General features: G+C 33.0%; 2 protein-coding genes across 6 annotated transcripts in view; both read left to right on the forward strand.

Moving 5' to 3' along the window:
- Nucleotides 1-2,019, forward strand: part of LOC114271793 (uncharacterized) — a 286,811-nt gene extending 284,792 nt beyond the window's left edge. For 3 of the 5 annotated variants that reach the window (XM_082871210.1, XM_082871209.1, XM_082871213.1), the window contains one exon: nt 979-2,019. In XM_082871210.1, the coding sequence (XP_082727336.1) occupies nt 1,007-1,798 (792 nt within the window). In that variant the 5' untranslated portion in view covers nt 979-1,006 and the 3' untranslated portion in view covers nt 1,799-2,019. Of the gene's footprint in view, nt 1-226 lie in introns of all 5 variants that reach the window. The other 2 variants (XM_082871212.1, XM_082871211.1) reach the window with 2 other exon arrangements.
- Nucleotides 2,020-3,550: 1,531 nt separating this feature from the next.
- LOC114271792 (peroxidase 11) lies at nt 3,551-6,581 on the forward strand. The gene is made up of 4 exons (XM_028213426.2): nt 3,551-4,047; nt 4,831-5,022; nt 5,213-5,378; nt 6,023-6,581. The coding sequence occupies exons 1-4, from the start codon at nt 3,826-3,828 to the stop codon at nt 6,451-6,453; spliced, it is 1,011 nt and encodes a 336-aa protein (XP_028069227.2). The 5' UTR covers nt 3,551-3,825; the 3' UTR covers nt 6,454-6,581.
- The last annotated feature ends 13,695 nt before the right edge of the window (nt 6,582-20,276 follow it).

A 20,276-nucleotide genomic window follows, 5' to 3' on the forward strand; every position in this document is an offset into this window, starting at 1 on the left:
ATGAATACCTGTTAACATCAACCATGGATTGTCCAACTTTGAGAGCTAAGCCTTAGTAAACTATTTTTAAGTGTAGTAAACCCCCTAATTAAGCTTATGTTAAATACATTGCATTTGTACATAGAGTTAAATACTCTTAAGTTTACATTTCTTTCTGTGCCTATATGTTGTTATGTATATACTCACTTTTAAACTAGTGAATTTTCACTTTCTATACATTGTTTAGATTCATGCTGTTCTCCCACACTTAAAAAAAAAAAAAAAGAAAAAGAAGTGATACATAATAGTGAGGAAAGAAAGCAGTAGAGAAGAAGAGGAAGAGATAGAGAGGAAGAAGGGAAGAACTGGAGAAACAAAAATAAAACATGACAATATAATTAAATCATAATCAATTAAGTAAACCTAATAAATCCTAAAATAAATTCCTGAATCTCTAATCTTCGATTTGTGCTTCGTACAATGCCTTTTTGTTGCCAATCAAGAAGATTCATGTTGTCCTTCTCAATCCTCTGGCGTTTGTAGGATATCAAAGAGGTTGGGTGCCAACCAAAATGCACCTGCTTAGGGCCTTCTACCATGTATGAGTTGGCAATGAGTTATGCCCCAATGTGGTTGTTGAAATGTTGGTTTGTTCCCGAAAGGGCTGCTCTATTGGTTTATATGGAAGGAAACACCTTTATGTCTCCTGTGAATTCGTGACACTTGATATGAGTGATTTCCACAAGTCCTCTTTAGTAAGACAGATTGTATGCTTATGATCTAAAATCTTTACCATATGCTCTTAATTTAGTTGTTTTCCAACTTGGCTGATTATGTCAACGCATTTGGCTTACTAGGTTGCACCAAGCTATTTGCTTCTCTCTCTCTCTCTCTCTCTCTCTATCACACACACACACACACACACACACACACACACGAGTTGTGCCAAGCTACTTTATTAAGCATGCTGATGACATATCTTCTTGCTTAATTTGGCAGAATTTGGTGAATAGGATAAAGGAAAGAGATGGAAGATGTGATAACAGCCATTCCCCCACCTTCAAGGTTCTTTTTGGAAGATCTTAACAACTTCACTCCTCCATCACCACCTCTTCCACCTCCTTTCCTCCTATTCTCTACCCCTAACCCAAATAAACCCATTTGCCCCTCACTCCTCATCATTGCCTCGTCTTCTTCATCTCTTCATTTCTTCCACTACGTGTCCTCTAAAACACTAATAGGAACCCTCATCCTTCCTGAGATCCCCTTCTCTGGCAATTCTATCGAACCCTCTCTCAGAGACAAATCGTGCAATGTTTATGCCCTCAACAACGATGACAATAATTTGATTGTTGTTGTCTCTGTCCAGTGCCCAATTGCTGCAGAGAGATCTCATGCCGTCGCAAAGTTGCTGATTGGTGAACAGATTGTTCCGGAAAAGGTGTTGATTTTGGATTCAATTCAAAGCAGAAACTTTCGGGGTAAGCTCTCACCAGACGAAACATTTGCCTTCAAGCTGGAAACATCACAACAAAAAAAGGGATTGCTGTTAAAAGGTGTAGACTATTTTCCATCGGGAAGTGTAGTGGATGGATTGAGTGCTGCTCTATTGGGTCGATGCCAGATGAGGACGATCAAGGGAACTCTTTGTGTTTCATGGCCTGAATTTGGTGGTTCTGTGGCGTCGTTGGTCAAGTCTTTGCTGCTCAAGGATGTTGTACCTGGCTTGGAATACAGTATTGATGGTGAAGTTGAGGACGTTTGTTTGAGGATTGGTCGAATAAATGATCATCCTCTTGATTCCGAGTTATATACCTGATGAGTTAGTCACTCCTTCGACATGTACACCATCTTCCTCTTTTATATATATTTTTTCATAGTTTTTTTGGAGGTTGGGGAAGGTGGCAAGTATCAAACTGTTGTGATCTCATAGGTCCATGTTCTTCTACATTTTTGTGAGAACTTCAGCACAGATTTTGTGAACTTCATCCGGATGTCACTAGATATGTTAACATCCTGTCATGAAAGATTTTTTCTCCACATTTTGTTAATTAGGCAGTTTTTATTGTACTTGACTAATAATTATGGCCATTAAAGATCCGAGTTACTGAGCAGTGGAATTCCATCAAATCCTTGTGAAGTGAGGGCATGCAATTACATGGCTCAAGAGCTTAAGCAGGCAAAGAAACTGGGCTCCCCTCTGGATGTCTGTGTTGAGCTCTTGTAAAGTTCATTATGAGATACAAATGAAGTTGAGATGTTGCAGTTGTGTATCTAGATTTTACTCGATATATCACTTTGAGAAGACGCAAATGCCAGGGGAGGTAGAAATGCTGCTAATAATATTCTACTGTTTTTACTTTATAGTTATGTCAATAAATTCTTTTTTAACCCCCCCAACCCAAAAAACAAGAAAAGAAAAGAAGAGGAGTTCCGCAAATATGGCAAGCAGCGCGATTCAAATGGATGGAGTTTGGTTGTTGGGAAAACTGTGGCTTCCATGGGAAGCAGCCATGAGGTGGTATTTGGTGAAATTTTTTGTTGGACAATTTTATAAAAAAATTTCGAAAGTTTTATCTTGATAGGTTCTATTCAACTAACCGGACTAGAAAAGTAAAATAATTTTAAAAAGGACAAATTACATATACCCCTCGAGATTTAACAAAATTACAGATATTCCCTTGAGTTTTAAGAAATTACAGATACCCTCCTAAAGGTACTATTTGTTAGGGGGCAAATTGTTAATGGCCATAATTTGTTATGAAAATTGTTATGAAAATATAAATCTCAAGGGATAATTTGTTATGAAAATATAAACCTCAGGGAGGTATCTGTAATTTTCGAAACTTCAGGGGTATCTGTAATTTAGATAAACCTCGAGGGAGGTATATGTAATTTGCCCTTTTAAAAAATAGAAAAAAAATCACTAAATATAAAAATAAAATAAAATCCAAACAAATCTAAAAAAAATAAAAAAAAAATCATTGAAGACAAAAAGTTTGGAAAAAAAAGGGCGACATTTTTTAGTTGGATCACATACTAGATTTCCACAGTAGAAAATGTAAGCAAAACTTGTTTCTTAAGAAAACGTGACAATGATAAAGTGTTGATGAACTTCTGATTGCATGAAGATTGATTAATTAATTAAATCATACACTTCAGCTTCTGAACAAACAAAGTAGATGTATAATTTAACTATTTATAATCACACTTACTTATACACATTTTATAGGGGTTTAATTTTGTCATGATATGAACAATGTAAAATCAGGACCAAGTGGTTAATCAAGATTGTTTGTTAATATATATTTTTATATTAGATTTGATGAACCTGCACGCCAAAAAGTAGTTAGGAAAACTTGGATTATCAAGTATTCTAAGAAATCAATTACTAACATAGTTTTCTTTCTTCTGGACTTTCTCACCCAAGAAGTCTCAATAATATGCAGTCTCTCTCTTAAAAGTTTTGAGAGATGATCAGAGCAAGTTGGACCTTCAGCTTGTTAAAAAAAAAAAAAGGGGTAAACGACTAAACAAGAAATATATATTTTGGAGGGAGGAACTAGCATTTCTCTCTCTCTCTCTCTCTCTCTCCGTCTCTCTGTGTGTAACTTAGGTTAGGGAGTACCCACCAACCAGACCAATATTAGTTACATCCTCTTTTGACTACAAGCATATTTACAAAAAAATACTCAAAACAGCCATGACTAAAACAATGTACAACACTACATCTTTTCTTTCTCACTTACATATATATATGTGGCAGTCCAACCCACCTCTCCCAATCTCCATCTTGGTTGTTGTTAGTACAAGAAAAAAAAAAGAAGCTCTTGAAAGCGAAAAAAAATGGCAGAGTCACTTTCTTCATCATGGCTCATGCTTCTTGTAGTCTTTTGCATGAGCATGAGCTTGCATGCAAGTGAGCCTCCATTGAAATTGGATTACTATGCATCTACATGCCCAACTGCGCTTGAGATTGTGAGGAGAGAGATGGAATGTGCAGTCATGTCTGATCCTCGTAATGCCGCCTTGATACTTCGACTCCATTTCCATGACTGCTTTGTTCAGGTCTGTATCTTTCTCTTTTGTGTATGCGTACTCAGAAAAATATTTGGAAATATTCCTAACATACGGTTTAGTGTTCCTGACATAAATGAAATATCCCCATGCCCACTATCTGATGTAACTTGACTTGAGCTTTTTTGGATGTTTTTTTTTTTTTTTTTTTTTTTTTTGGGGGGGGGGGGGGGGGGGGTACAAGTACAACAATGCTATGTACTCAAAAAATATTCAGAATTTGAAAAGATTGAACTGAATAGTCAGTCCAGCTATTTGGGCTCACCATTTACTCAAATCCAATTTGAAATGTGTAGATCACTTCACTATGCTTGTGGTCTGGCTAGAGATTTTCTGTCCCAAATATCTTTGCCCTTTTGTTTCAAACCATTCAGTCATTGAATAGGTTTTTTGATTTTCACACATTAAGAAACTCATACGATCCAACAATTATGAGTGAATTGGGACAGGAGACCGGGATAATAGGAGACAGAAGATACTTGCATGTATGTAGTCTACAATAAGCTATTTAAATTCACATCATATATATATAATCAAATTCTAGACACTCTTGAAAATATATTTTTGGATGCATAGAATGTCTATTTGTAGAATTATTGTTCTCTTTTTTACATCATCATTCAGAAATAATTAAAATCAATTGACATGGATCAAATTGTTGTGTATGTGTTACCTTAAAAAGGGGGTTCTATAATATGCATGACATAGGTTTAATTACTATAAATTTTTTCAAGTTGAGTGAATGAATATATATAATGGATACATACATTACAGGGGTGCGATGGATCGGTATTGCTAGATGACACATACAGTTTACAAGGAGAAAAGAAAGCTTCCATTAATAAACATGCCCTCAAAGGTTTCAGAATCATTGACAAAATCAAGAACAAGCTCGAGTCCGAGTGCCCTGGTATTGTCTCCTGTGCTGACATCCTCACTGTTGCTGCAAGAGACGCAGTTATTCTGGTATTCATGATAACCTTTATAAAAAATTCCAATTTATATATATCAGCATTTTAAATAACGCTATCTGGCATCAGCCGATATATCAGTGAATATCAGTATTTCAAAATCCCAACACATATCTGCCGATATATGTATTATTGATATTGTTGTAGAGATCAAATTGTGACGGTTGGTTTTAATGTGTTTGTAGGTTGGTGGACCTGATTGGGAAGTTCCACTGGGAAGAAAGGATTCAAAAACTGCAGGATATGAACTGGCAAATGTAAACTTACCTTCTTCAGAAGAGGGGATTCTCTCTATCATTTCCAAGTTTCTTTACCAAGGTCTCTCTGTCACTGATATGGTTGCTCTTTCTGGTAAGCACCACTCAATAATCATATAGAGATAAGAGCTGAGAATATATAAACTTCCATTTCTAATTCCAGCACTGTGTAATCTGTGTGCTTTCACAATCTTGAAGTCTTTGGAGATCAGAGTACTCACAAAATTAAGTACTCAATCATGCATATGTTTAAGAAGAGAGATAAAAAATGAAGTAACTATTATGAGTTTTGGGAAATTCAAAAAAAGTTTTTTCCTCGAATATGTCAACCTCTCTAGGGAAAAAAAAACAAACAAAACGGAGAGCATGTTCTACAAAAACAAAATGAAGAGGATTTTTTCAGATAATGAATCATAATACAATTCTCACCAAGTGATCTCTAGGGTGTGAGGTTAGTGACCATTAATCTTAGGCCACCGACTATTTTTTCATTATATCTTCTGTGAGGTTGGGATCATGATATACTCTTGTCTAATCCCCTCCTATCCGGCTCCCCAGCGAGTAAGGGCTCATATGGTCACGCTCAGAAAAAATTACCATTAGTAGTCCCCTTCCTACCTTTCTTTTTTTTTTTTTTTTTTTAATTGAAAACCAAAAGGAAAATAAAAAGAACTACATATTAAGGATTGCGATTTGAGTATAGTGAATCACATGTTGGTTTTGACACTACTTATACAGGGGCTCATACGATTGGCAAGGGGCGCTGTGTGAACTTCCGATCAAGAATTTATGGAGATTTTGAATTAACTTCAGGGGTGAATCCAACTTCTGAGGCATACCTAAGCAAATTGAGATCTATTTGCCCAGCAGCAGGGGGAGGAGACAATAATGAAACTGCTATGGACTATGTAACCCCAAACTTTTTTGACAATTCCTTCTACCAAATACTATTGAATGGGAAGGGATTGCTAAACTCTGATCAAGAACTGTATTCAAGTGTATTTGGGGTTGAAACAAAGAAGCTTGTGGTCATGTATGCCGAGAATCCAATGGCATTCTTCGAGCAATTCTCAAAGTCCATGGTGAAATTGGGAAATATTATAAATCCTGACACCTTTGTTAAAGGGGGAGGGGAAGTTAGGAAGAATTGCAGGTTTGTGAACACATGATCTGGAATTTTTGTTGTTTTTGCAATTTGTTTGTCATGTCTCTACAAGTGAGAGTCGCAAATTTTATGTAATAAAGATACTGAAAAAAAAATTGAAGTTTCTCTTTTGATTGATTTTGGATGCATAAAGTGTTGTTATGATGTCTGAACTCAAGGTTGCAGTAGGCAAGCAAAAGTACATGTGAAAAAACAATGCTAGGGGCGAAAAAAAAAAAAATTTGTCAATTCATTTGAGATATGATTCACATTAAATTTGAGTATACGCCATATATTTATTTTAGGGAGGCTTACGTGTAGGTCATAATAAGTAGACTTATTATTCAATATATCCTATGATAATTAATGGTATTTTTTATTAAACACTATTAAAAATGTTACTAATTGTTAAATTCCAGCAGCAGTTTGAAAATTGTCACAAAAAATTACTAATTATAAATTTTAGCGACAATTTAAAAAAAATCGTCACAAAAAGGTCACTAATTTATAATTTTCAGCGACAATTTAAAAAATTCGTCATAAAAATTACTAATTGTAAGTTTTATCAATAATTTATAAAAATCATAACAAAAAAAAAATTCACTAATTGTCAATTTTTAACAATATATGTAAAAAATCATCACCAATTTTTTTTTTCCTAGTGATGATTTTTTTAAGACTTATTTTTAATAGAATTTGATGATAATTAAATTCAAATATTATGATCTATTGATAGTTTACACTTTTATTTTATGGCAAGTTTTATGGCTTGTAGTTTTTTAAAAAACAAAAAACAAAAAAACCTTAAAAAAGTTTATTTGAATTAGAAGGTCCATCTAAAAGAAAGCCCAAAAAGCTTGAGAGCGTTACAACTACAAGACGTAAACTATTGTATAATGGGCCTCATTAAGAACTTCCATTGGAACGTCAGGCGGCAGCTGTGATCTAGGCCCAAATGCAATGGAAGCTCATAAAATTGTAGTGCTTATTGAAAAATTCTTTATTTGATGAAAATATATATATAAAGAATAATAAACACATTTTTTTCTATTGATTGTTGTCCATTCCTTTGACTGACAACGTTTGCTACTTGCTAGACTTCTCCGAACCTAAAGTTAGGGCCTAAAAAGTCCTCAAGAAAAATTGAAACAATGAATGAGTTGATACACATGCATCATGTGTTAGTTCAAACATTGAAGTGAAAGTTCAACTTGCTCTCCATGAATGAGTTGATATTTTTGAACACATGCAAGCCAACTCTTTTCTAATTTTCTCAACACTCTGTTCAAGGTTTGAATTCCCAACCCATATTTAAGGTTGATGATACAGTGATGATGTAATGGGTTTCAAGCAGAGCGGGTCGGACTGATCCACACTTCTCGAACCGGTATCTAAATGATCAAACCCACCAGAGAACTTGCACACGAGTTTAACGGGGAACGGGGAGTCCCCCAGCGAACCCTCCGATGAGCAAGTTAGAGAGAGAAATATAGTGTAGAGATGAATTAGAGATAGAAAGCTTAACCTTCTTCTTGTCTTCAACGTTTGCTTATATCCTTTGGTAATCATTTCGTTATCCTTTCTGACCTGTCACCTTGGCCAAAAGTCTATGCTGTAGCTGACCTTGTTCAGGATGAGGGCGTGCTGTCCCGACAGAGAGATGTTGTCGTAATAAATGCAGTGAGGGGCTGCATTAATGGCGATGTGCAGTGGCAATAACTTTGCAGATCTTTGTCTGCTGATGTGGCTTGCCCTTTACCTGCCATGTGTCTGAATATCATTGGTCCTTCATGCCATGTTAACTTCCAAATGGTGTTGGGCCTTATCAGTTGGGTTATGTATAGGGCCCTAAGTGATAGGCTTGAGTTATTCATGGTGGGCTGTAGCTTTTATGGGCCTACCCATGTCAAAGATTGTTTTTCTTTTTAATTAAGAAGTATTATGTTATAATGAAACTCAATATTTTGCAATTACAATAGTTTAAATAAAATAGATTACTATTTTTAAGAAATTCTCAAAGTAGAAGAGCGAAATCCCAAACAAATACTCCCTCCGTCCCAAAATATTAGTCCCTTATTCCATTTTTCATTGTCCCAAAATATTAGTCTCTCTTCAAAAATCAAGTACAAAAATAATGTAAATTTCCTATTTTGCCCTTCTTTTAAATTAATAAACAATATAAAAAGTACAATTATGACATTAATATTCTCAAAAAATGTACTATCAAAAGGATAATTTTGGAAAATTAACTTTTTTCAAATATAATAATTGTACTATCAAAAAAAGTTGAATTCCCCAAAAGGAACCATTATTTTGGGACGGAGGGAGTACAAAAGAACACAACCTACATGCAAATGAGAAAGTCGGGGACTGTGGCCAATGTACTAGTCTTGTTAGTTTTCATATTTGCCGTTTTTCTAATAAGGGAGAAGATTCATTGGGTTTGGGCAAGTGGGGTCTATATCGAGTCAACTATTGTTCATCTTGTAGCTAGGTGTCTGTTAATTCGCCATCAAAATTAGATTAATATGATGTTTATAGCCACGTAATTTCATCATTTTGTTTCTAAAAAAAGTAAACCATCTATTTTTAAAATCACAGTAGTCATTTATTTTTATTTTTTTAAAAAAATTATAAAATTATCACAATTCTTCCATAATATTGAAAATAAACCCATCAAATCACTAAAGAGGGACTATGATGAAGCCAAACAATACCCAACAATTATTGCAGATGAAGATTTTTTTACAAAATATCATGTCCCACCATTCCAATATTCCTTTCCCTTTTGAGAAACAAAATACCACTAGGCCACAAGAGTTGTTACAATGTTGAAAAATAATGCAGCCAGCCCACTAAAAAGAGCCATTTTATTAACACAATTTTCTCATTTATGTACTTGTACCCCTGCGGTAGACCTTATTCTTTTGTTAAAAAGTCTAGTGCCTAATTGGTTATTCACATTTCTAAAAGACTAACCAAAAGTCCAATTTTATGCTTTTCACAAAATTACCAATCATATTATTTCCATGTTTAGCCAATTGTTGAGGCATTTGGATTTAAAGGTTCATAATGGGACCAAGTGGATATGAGTGTTTGCCTTGCTTGTAAATGTAATACATAATAAAAAAAAAATTAGTATTCAAAATGAGATTATAAATAAAAAAGGATAGACTACAATGATTATCTTTGAGATTAAGAAAAAAAAATTCAATAAATTTTTAAGTTTGATATAATTATACCACTTTTCCTTCTAGCTAGTAAGACTAAAACAATCAATTAATGCAATTGGTTTGTAGACATGTGAATAGGCAAATATAAAACATACATTTCAGTGAATTAAAACCTTGAGGTCATCTTTAATTGTCAGTCTAAGTTAAGTAAATGATAAGTATGGTAGGAATGTGTACGGGAAAGAAATAAACCTTCTCGTATAATCCTGTTGATCAAGTCTGCGCTCCTCCAAACGTCGTCGCTTTACTCCCTGAAAACATAAACGTGAGCTAGCCGGCGGGTGTGTGCCGAAAACTTCTCCGATGCCTAAGTCAGCAAAATAGACAAGTAGACAAAAGCTCTGTGTATTCAGGAATCAAAGTTGTGTTACCTCTCCATAGGTGATGTTTGTGAGCTTTTATAGGTTCCATGTGGCACAATCCAAGTAGGACTCTTACTCCTCCATGTTGAGTCCTCCTAGGATTCATACTCCTAAAGGATAATGCTTATCCTTCAATACCCCCTCACTACTTAAACCAAGTGAGATGGTTATACCATGACCGGACTACCATACAATCGAAATAACATTGCCATGCTATACTGACTGAAGTAACCGATCTAACTGTTAGTTCGGCTATTCCTTACTTTTCCCCTACCTCGGCTTCACATGCCAAGACCGAGCTATCCATAGAAGAGCCTACACCGAACTAACCCAAAACCAAGTCCTGAAGAGGGCTCAGTATACTTTCTCACTTTCACCTCGGTTTTGTATGCCATGACCGAACTAATCGATTTGGCCGTGGCGACCGAGATAACAACAAGGCCTTCTTGGACTGAGCTAATGAAAAAAACCATTTTACTCCGCCTTTCTTACTACGGCCTAAAGCGGCCCATTACTCAATCTCGGCCCAATTTATTCATACAAATTACCCTCTTAATTGCCCCTTAATTCCATCTGCGCAGCATGATGGGATTACCTTGTCTTCCAGCCGAGCTAAAAAAAATTTAATTTTACTAACGAGCTAAGCCTTTATGCTTTTCCAGCCGAGCTAAAACTCTTAGCCTTTTCAGCCGAGCTAGGATCACACCGGTCTGTACCTGTCCGGTTCAAACGTCTCTTCAATCACAGCAACTGAATCGCTTCTAATCCCTAGGACACGTGGCATACTCTTATTGGCTGAAGGTAGCTGTCATGCCGTCATCGTACTTCGTGTTTTTTGAACAGTCCCGCCCAAATTTTGAATAATAGGACTACCATTGGTGGTATTAAATTGAAGATATAAGATATAAAGTGTTATTATTAGTATTCTATTAATTATTTTGAATTTTTTATTTTTTAGCCTTTTTTATTTATTACAATAATAACCTCAAATGAAATTACTAAAAAGGATATCAATAATTTTGGGACACCCTATCTTACAATTAAGCCCACACATCGATTATATCATGAGTTAGGATTTATGAGAGCACTCATCTCCATCACTACCCATCCATCTTTCCCAAATCTCACTTTCAAAACATATTCATCTTCAAAATCTTGAAAACCCTTTGGCAATAACATTCTGGCAGTAATAGTGGCAACCATTTAATTACCTACACTTATGTGGCAATGACAATGAGTGAAAGTTTTTCTGGCAACCACAACTCCATGAGACAAGAGGAATACAATATAGCTTTGATGGTGTTCTTAGCTCAGAGGAGATTGGCCTTATAAAGGTAAGTTTTTTGAAAAAAAATTACAAAAATAATAAAAACTGTTTGTCATCTTTTCGGAATTGAACTCCTAAACATATGACTGAAATTCAAGAATACAGGCTTGAACATTGTTTATTTGTTCGGGAATAGGTAACCGAACATTTCTTATTTGTTCGGAAATAGATAATCGAAATTCGTGGAGATCGCAGAACCCACAAAAAGGAAATTTTGAATCAACAATAAAAAAAATTTAAATTTATTTTCTTAGGTCATAAACAAGTATGTGAGATGAAGCAATAATCATCTTCGTAAGTTTTATTAAGATTTTTGAGAGAGAGGCTTTTTGGGTGTGCATTCAATTGAATGGATGAAATATTTTTACAAATATAATTTTGGTATTATTTAGGAGGAGAAAAGATATTTTAAGAGTTTTAGAATTTAAAAGTGAGAATCTAAAAAAATATAGGGTCCAAAATAATTGATAGAATACTAATGGAATACTTAAGATATATTGTGTTTTGTTTGTACACTAATGTTGTGGTATTAGTCGTGAAATTATATAAAAATGCTTGGCTTTGTTATTTTTGTAAAGTGAAGGCAAAATTTTACCTCCAATCCCATCCCCTATGAGAATGCTAAGACTCCCCGGTAAGGGAATTCATAGTTCTATGAAACTATTAATCTCACACCATTTTTGTCAATCAAATATGATTTATGTGGAACTTACTATATTATTATTCTGATTTTGTCACTTATGGAGCTAAACAAATATGATCTAACGAAACTTAAATAATTATGCTAAATTTGTGGTGCTCGACATATTTTCTTCATTTTTAAAAGAGATTAATATAATTTATTCATAAATAAATTTATGAAATTTATATATTTGTATAGTATTAATATTGACTAAATTCTTAAAAGAGAACCTAGCTTGTATAATTCTCATTTCAGGTCAATTTTTCTCTCATCTTCTCATGATTAGTGAAATATTCGTGTATCATTGTTTTAAATGAATATCAACTATTCCTTTATATCATCATATTCATACAAATAAATTATTAAAATTTATTTCTATCTCCACGGATTGACTCTTTCAAGGTCATAGCAGTGATTTTAATTTGTCAATTGATGGCAATAAATGTGTCCTCTGAATTGGTCATCTAAGAGAGAGAAAGAGATGGGGCATCATATATCATATGAGCTCATGCATGGTTGACAAGAATTCCTGATGAATCTTTATAGTCCATTCACAACCCATAATTAATCCACATATTGAATTGTTCCCTTTGCCATTCATCAAGTAGTAGAGGAACTGAGGAAGCATGCAACTGCCTTCATTGGCTGCTTGAAATCTAAAACTTCAAACCGAAGAGAAAACTACAAGCAATTCCTCTTTCTTTTTTTCTGTTTTTTTTTTCCTTTTGGACAGTTTTGTTCCTGACTTTTGCATTTGTAACTTCCATTAAATTCAAATGTGATTTTCTATTTCTATTTGAAAATAGAATTCCCACTAGATAGTTCTATCCCCCAAACATAGCAATAAATAAGTTACTATCATCAGATATGGTTGTGTACCTTTCATCATTTGGTGGAGACCCAAAAAACAGAAAACAAAATACCAAAAATAAAAATATATAATATAATATAATATAATATATGTTGTTCTAATTAATTAATTATTCTCTTTATAATACAAGATAAAGTATTGTCAATAACTAGCTTGCATGTTCCTTGATTGTTTCTACAATTTTTTATGGGTAAATTACACTTACACCACTGAGATTTCTGTTTAATAAAGATTCTTTCTGTACGTTTAAAAAATTATATTCTTCTTCCTGAAATTACCTCTAGATTGTTGATATCATACCTTAAAATTTTATAAATGATTATTTTGTCATTTTTCATATCATTTATTCTTCCTATCATCATAACTACATTTTATAATTTTCTATCACACACCATAAACATTGTTTATATTTACAACATCACTATCACAACATTTTTATGATATTTTTTGTATAAATTTTTATGTATGAATATAATTTTTTATTTTTATTTCCACCATCATTTTTCTTTCTCGTCTATTCACCTACATTTATTATATTATTATCAAATACCATCATTCACATTTATTACAATATTACTGAATTTATATATATATATATATATTTGTATTTGGTGAATTTAAAAAAAAATACAAAATATCATACTTCTTAAGTATATCCAGATTAGGTGTATTTAAAAAATAAAATAAAAAAATTACTTAAAATATTAAAAAAATTCAGCAAAAATAAAAAAAAACACAAAAAATAAAAAAAAAATTCAATTTTTTGTGTGAGTTAAACTAAAGAAGATAATTGTTATTTTCCTTAAAATGACATGAATAAAATATTAGTATTATTTTATTATTTTATATGTATAAAGGTTAAGGGGCAAATATGTCATTTTAATCTAATAGGGGGTAAATGTAATTTTTCAAACGTGAGGGGAGATCTGTATTAAACAAAAACCTTATGGGGCGTTAATATAATAAATCCATTTTTTATTTAGTTAGACCATCTTCAATGGCAAGTCATTGGAGCTGCTATTGCCATAATTTGGTAGTTACAGCAGAGCAGTGTGCTCCAATGGTAAGAAATAACAGCTACTGGCAACTGCTATTTGTGTCAAATTATCAAGAAACATCGCTCTCCTTCCCTTCCTCCTCATAGCAAAACATCCCTTCGTCCCACCCTCTCACCCGTCCGCTATTTTTGCAAAAAAAACATAGAAACTGGTGTGTTTAGACGACCGGCCAGACGTCCAGCTAGTTGTCTCAACACACCAATTACTGTGCCAAAATAGCAAAAATGGCAACTGAACTATTATAGCACTATTATTGCTATTTTTCATCCATTTTCTACTATTCATTACCATAATTTGACAATAACAATGTTATTATAGCATTTGTCATTGGAGACGTTTTTATTTGTCTAAGATAAGATTGGGGGTTTGTCTTAGTAGTTCATGGTATTTTTATATACTTTTTTCAACACTAACTACAATTCTTAGGATTATTTTTAACATTAAAAAAAAATAGATGGTCTATTTTGAAAAACACACTTGCAGATCATTTTTTTTAAAACAAATGTAATAAAATAAAAATGTTTTAATTATCGGATAAAATAAATTTTTTTCTATAAATGATAAATAAGAAAAATTTTACATAATAAACGATTGAAATTATCGAAACGGAATCTATAATGACCTTTACCATTCCTAACATAACAGTAAAATTCATCCAATCGTTTGACATTTTTCATATAATATATGTTGTTATTAGTTAGCTAGCATGTTCTTTGATTGTTTCTATTAATTTTTTTATTTAGTTATTTGTCCGAGATAGGTTGAGGGAGTTTTGTCTTATTAGTTCATTGTACTTTTTTATATAGCAAGAATATAAGATTTTTGTACTCCTATAATTTTATTTTTTAAACCGATAATTTTTGTAAATTAGGCTATGTTAAAGTTGTTGGAAAATATGATTTTATAGGTTTATTTTGGATTAATTTTGAGCCTAAATTTGAGTGGATTCCAAACGTCTTTTGGGGTGAATCCGAAGAGGTGACGTGTTCCTTGCCGCATGGCAAGTCACACGGTGAAAACAGTTCATCAAAACAAGTTATGAGTGAATGGGAACTTGACGTCGTTTTCAGTTTTGTGAAATGGACAATTAAAGTATTAAATGTAGGTTTCTTTGTAAGGCTTGTCCCACATTGGAAATTTAAGAGAACTTATATATGTTTATAAGTTCTAGGTGGCAACACTTGGGTTAAGTCCCAAGGGGCACCCCAAGTTTGTAGAAGGGAGAAGTTATAGACAAATGGAACCTTGGCTCAAACCACCGCCGCCGTCTGACCGACCGACCGGCCGAGCCGTGCTGGGCGCGGTTGTGGGTTGTGGATCGGGTCGGTTCTAACATTAATTTTTTGAACAAAATTTATTTGAATTTTTTCAAATTCTTGCGGGAAAAATTATTTGAATTTCAAAACGTTTAACTTTTGAACCAAATTTTTCTGTCCAAACAAAGCCTCATCCGATCCAATTACCAACTGTCTAAACTACTCCAAATTGTCCAACAGTTCAAACAGGTTCAGTTTTCTTTCAGACAGATTTAACTGCCATGTAGTTATCTGTTGAAACTGCCACCAGATCTGTTTGAATTTCAAACTGTCTCTGTTTAGGTTTTTCATACATGTTCGAACAGATTTAAAGGGTCACCTTCTTGCCTGTAAATAGAGATCTTTCCAGCAGATTTCTACATCTAAAAACATCCAGAAAAAATCTGTTCCCTTTCCATTTTGCTCTTTCTGTGTATAATTCTTTATATTAATTTTTGGAGAATACTTTGAGAGTATAAAACATAGGTTTTGTTCGTCGTACAAATTGTTTGGAGTGTTACTACAATTTGTGAAGTTTATTATATCCTGGGAGATAGACGCCTTTTATCCGTTAACACCGTAGCGGGGCGAATTTGTCTTAAGGACAGAGTGTCACACACTCGACTTGATCTTTAAATATTTATTCGGTTCGGTAAAACAAATTCGGTAAGTAATTTATTTTATTTGTTTCAATTTATTTATTTTACACAAAAGATTGTTCCAACAATCTTAAGACAGATTCGAAAAATTCTATTTGTACAAAATTTTTCGTTTGTTTCCTTTTCTCTTTCTTCTTCTTACAGAAATTATTTTCTGTGATTTTACAAAATAATATTCTGGGTGGAAAAATAAATAGTAGCAATATGCTGTTTGACAGATAGTAGTAATATACTGTTTATTTTCTTTGACAACTATTAATAATATACTGGTGTCATTAACAATTCATAATATTTATTTGTGAAGTTTGTCAAAAATTAATTTTGATTTTCAGAAATAATTTCTATGTGTTCATTAATTAAAATTTTATTTTCATTATTTTAATTTTTTAAGTGTTATAGAAATATTTTTCTGTGTGAAATTAATTTGTTTAAATAAAAGTTTATTTTATTTTCAAATTAATTAGAAATAAAAGTTAGAATTCTTGTTTCTTTTATTTTTACATAATTTAATTATGTGGTTTTGGTTTAAATTTTATGTTTAGTATACAATTCTAATTATAATTTTATTTTATAATTTAGAATTTATGGCTACTGAAACCAATGCTCAAACAAATACTGGTGTGGTGGTTGCCATTGCTCTAACTCCTTCTCTAGTTATAACTGTACCAGTTAATCACGGTGAAAAGCCAAAAAAGTTCTTAGGAATTGATTTTAAAAGATGACAACAAAAAATACTATTTTATCTTACTACTCTCAACCTGATACGTTTTCTCCGTGAGGATACTGCTACTCTGAAAGAGGATGAAATCAACCGACAAGTGGTTATTGCGGGCAATGCCTGAAAACATGCAGATCTCCTTTATCGGAACTACATCTTCAACAGACTTGACAACACATTATACAACATCTACAGTCCTATCAAAACGACAAAGGAACTTTGGGAGTCTCTGGAGAAAAAGTACAAAACAGAAGATGTTGGCTCAAAGAAATTTGTGGTTGGCAAATTCTTAGATTTTGTGATGGTTGATTCTAAGACTGTGATCAGCCAAGTTCAAGATCTCCAACTCATTCTACATGATATTCATGCAGAAGGCATGTCTCTCAATGAATCCTTCTAAGTTGCTACCTTAATTGAAAAATTACCACAAGGCTAAAAGGAATTCAAGAACTACTTCAAATACAAGCGCAAAGAAATGACTTTGGAGGAATTAATTGTGCATTTGAGAATTGAGAAGGACAACCGCAATTCAGAGAAGCGGGCTGGTAAGCATCCAATGGAGTCAAAGGCAAATGTGGTGGAACATGCTCCAAAAGCGAAGAAACAAAAGTTTTCTGGAGAAAGTTTCTCACAAGGCTTTAAAGGAGGAGAAACCAAATAGTACAAGTTTAATGGAAAATGTTACATCTGTGACAAAAAAGGACATTGGGCCAAAGATTGCCGTAGCAAGTGCAAAGGCAAAGGAAGATCAAGCAAGAAGCTTGCTCAAGCCAATATGATCGAAGTGGACAAAATTTTCAATGGTGTTGATGACATAAATCTTTATGCAGTTGTTCCCGAGGCAAATCTTGTCGGAAATCCTAAAGAATAGTGGGTGGACACTGGTGCTACTCGCCATATCTGTGTCGACAAAAAGATGTTCACATCTTATTCAGTAGTGGACACGATGAACAACTTTTTATAGGCAACTCCTCAACTTCTAAAGTTAAAGGACAAAGAAAAATTATTCTGAAGATGACGTCTGGAAAGGAACTCACTCTCAACAATGTGCTGCATGTGCTGAACATTCATAAGAATCTTGTTTCCAGATCTTTGTTGAGTAAAAATAGATTTAGGCTAGTTTTTGAAAATGACAAGTTTGTATTTATCAAAAACGGGATGTATGTAGGAAAATGTTATATGTTTGATGGCCTTTTCAAAATGAATGTAATGACTGTTGTACCCTCTGTTATTAATAATAATACATCTTCTTCTTACTTACTTGAGTTTTCAAATTTGTGGCATGGTAGACTAGAACATGTTAATTATGGATCTTCGCGTAGATTAATTAATATGGAATGTTTACCTATATTTAACATTGATTTAAATCATAAATGTGAAATTTGCATTGAGGCAAAATTAACTAAAACTCATTTCCATTCAATTGAAAGAAGTACGAAACCACTTGAATTAATTCATAATGGCATTTGTGATTTTAAATCAATTCAAACTAGAAGTGGAAAAAAGTATTTATCACTTTTATAGATAACTATACTAGATATAGTTATGTTTATTTAATTCGAACTAAGGATGAAGTTTTAGAAACTTTCATTTAATATAAGAGTGAAATTGAAAATCAACTTGGTAAGAAAATTAAGAAACTTAGAAGTGATAGAGGTGGTGAATATGAATCACCTTTTGGTGAATTTTGTAAAAAACATAGAATAATTCATGAAACCGTCGCTCCTTACTCACCTTAGTAAAATGGAATTGTTGAAAGGAAAAATAGGACTTTAAAAGAAATGATGAATGACATGTTAATAAGTTCTGGATTACTTCAGAACTTGTGGAGGGAAGCAATACTTTCTACTAATTTATATATAATAAAGTACCCCGAAAGAAAATAAATCAAACACTTTATGAATTGTAGCATGGAAAAGTACAATCCTACAAATACTTAGAAGTGTGGGGATGTTTGGTTAAAGTGGCTATTCCTAATCCTAAAAAAACTAAGATAGGTCCTAAGACCGTTGATTGTATTTTCATTGATTATGCCAAAAATAGTAGTGCATATTGATTTTTGATTCATAAATTAGAACATTTCGAAATGCATGTAAATACCATTATTGAATCTCGGAATGCATCATTCTTTGAACATGTATTTCCAAATAAGACTAGATAAGAGACTAGTAATAATAAAAGATCTTATGATGCTATTACTAGTCATGATCAAAAACAATATCAAGAACAAAAACAAGAGATAGATCAAAATGAGGAAGAGGAACTTAGGCGTAGTAAACGTGCTAGAACCTCAAAATCTTTTGGTCCAAATTTTCTAACATTTTTGTTAGAAAATGAGTCTTTAACTTCTAAAAATACTATGTCCAATCTTGAAGCTCCTTTATCGAAAGAGGCTGTAAACAGCGAAGTTGAATCTATCTTGCAAAATCACACTTGGAAATTGGTGAATTTACCACCAGGTTGTAAATCTCTTAGGTACAAGTGGATTTTCAAGAGAAAAATGAAAATGGATGGATCAATTGACAAATACAAGGCAAGACTTGTGGTCAATGGTTTTAGACAAAAAGAAGGTCTTGATTACTTTGACACATACTCACCAGTTACTAGAATAACATCCATTAGAATGCTAATTGCTATTGCATCATTGTATAATTTTGAAATTCATCAAATGGATGTGAAAACCGCTTTCTTAAATGGTGAGTTAGATGAAGAAATTTACATGGAACAACTAGAAGGATTTTTTATTCCAGGAAAAGAAAAGAAAGTGTGTAAATTGGTTAAATCATTACATGGTCTAAAATAAGCGCCAAAGTAATGGCATGAAAAATTTGACAAAGTAATGATGTCGAATGGATTCAAAATTAATGAATGTGACAAATGTGCTTATATTAAAAACACAAACAATGATTATGTTATAGTATGTCTTTCATATGGATGATATGCTCATCATAGATAGTAATAATGATATGATTAAAATTATCAAGAAAATATTGAATAAACATTTTGACAAGAAAGACATGGGAATTGCTGATGTAATTCTTGGTATGAAAATTACCAAAAACATCAGAATGTTATGCTTTGTCACAATCTCATTACATTGAGAAAATACTTGACAAATTTAGCAAAGATGATGATCATCTTGCTAGAACACTTGTGGATATTTATTTGTTTCTTTATAAGAATATACATGAAAATATTTCTCAATTAGAATATGCCCAAATTATTGGAAGTTTAATATACTTGATGAACTGTACTTGCTCGGATATAGCTTATGTAGTAAGCAAATCAAGTAGATATACGAGTAATCCAAGAGTAGAACACTGAAAAGCAATTATAAGGGTTCTATGATATCTCTGATTTATTTGTAACATTGGGTAAAATTATACTAGATATCGAGCAATACTTGAAGGATACCGTGATGCAAATTAGATATCAGATACTAGAGACTTAAAATCCACTAGTGAGTATGTCTTTACTCTTAGTGGGGTAGTTGTATCTTTGAAATCTTCTAAATTGACTTGTATTGCTAGGTCTACTATGGAATAAGAATTCAAAGTTTTAGATAAAGCTGGGGAAGAAGCAAAATGGCTTCGCCACTTCCTTGAAGATATTCCAATGTGACCAAAACCGGTGCATGCTATAT

This window comes from Camellia sinensis, chromosome 5 (genome assembly GCF_055761805.1).
Source record: "Camellia sinensis isolate YWXY chromosome 5, ASM5576180v1, whole genome shotgun sequence".
NCBI classification, from domain to species: Eukaryota; Viridiplantae; Streptophyta; class Magnoliopsida; order Ericales; family Theaceae; genus Camellia; species Camellia sinensis.

Bases quoted from the DNA above. Each gene is read 5' to 3' on its own strand.
- LOC114271792 (XM_028213426.2), top strand. From the start codon at position 3,826: ATGGCAGAGTCACTTTCTTCATCATGGCTCATGCTTCTTGTAGTCTTT. The intron at 5,023-5,212 runs GTATTCATGATA...ATGTGTTTGTAG, and splicing joins CAAGAGACGCAGTTATTCTG to GTTGGTGGACCTGATTGGGA. The intron at 5,379-6,022 runs GTAAGCACCACT...CTACTTATACAG, and splicing joins TGATATGGTTGCTCTTTCTG to GGGCTCATACGATTGGCAAG.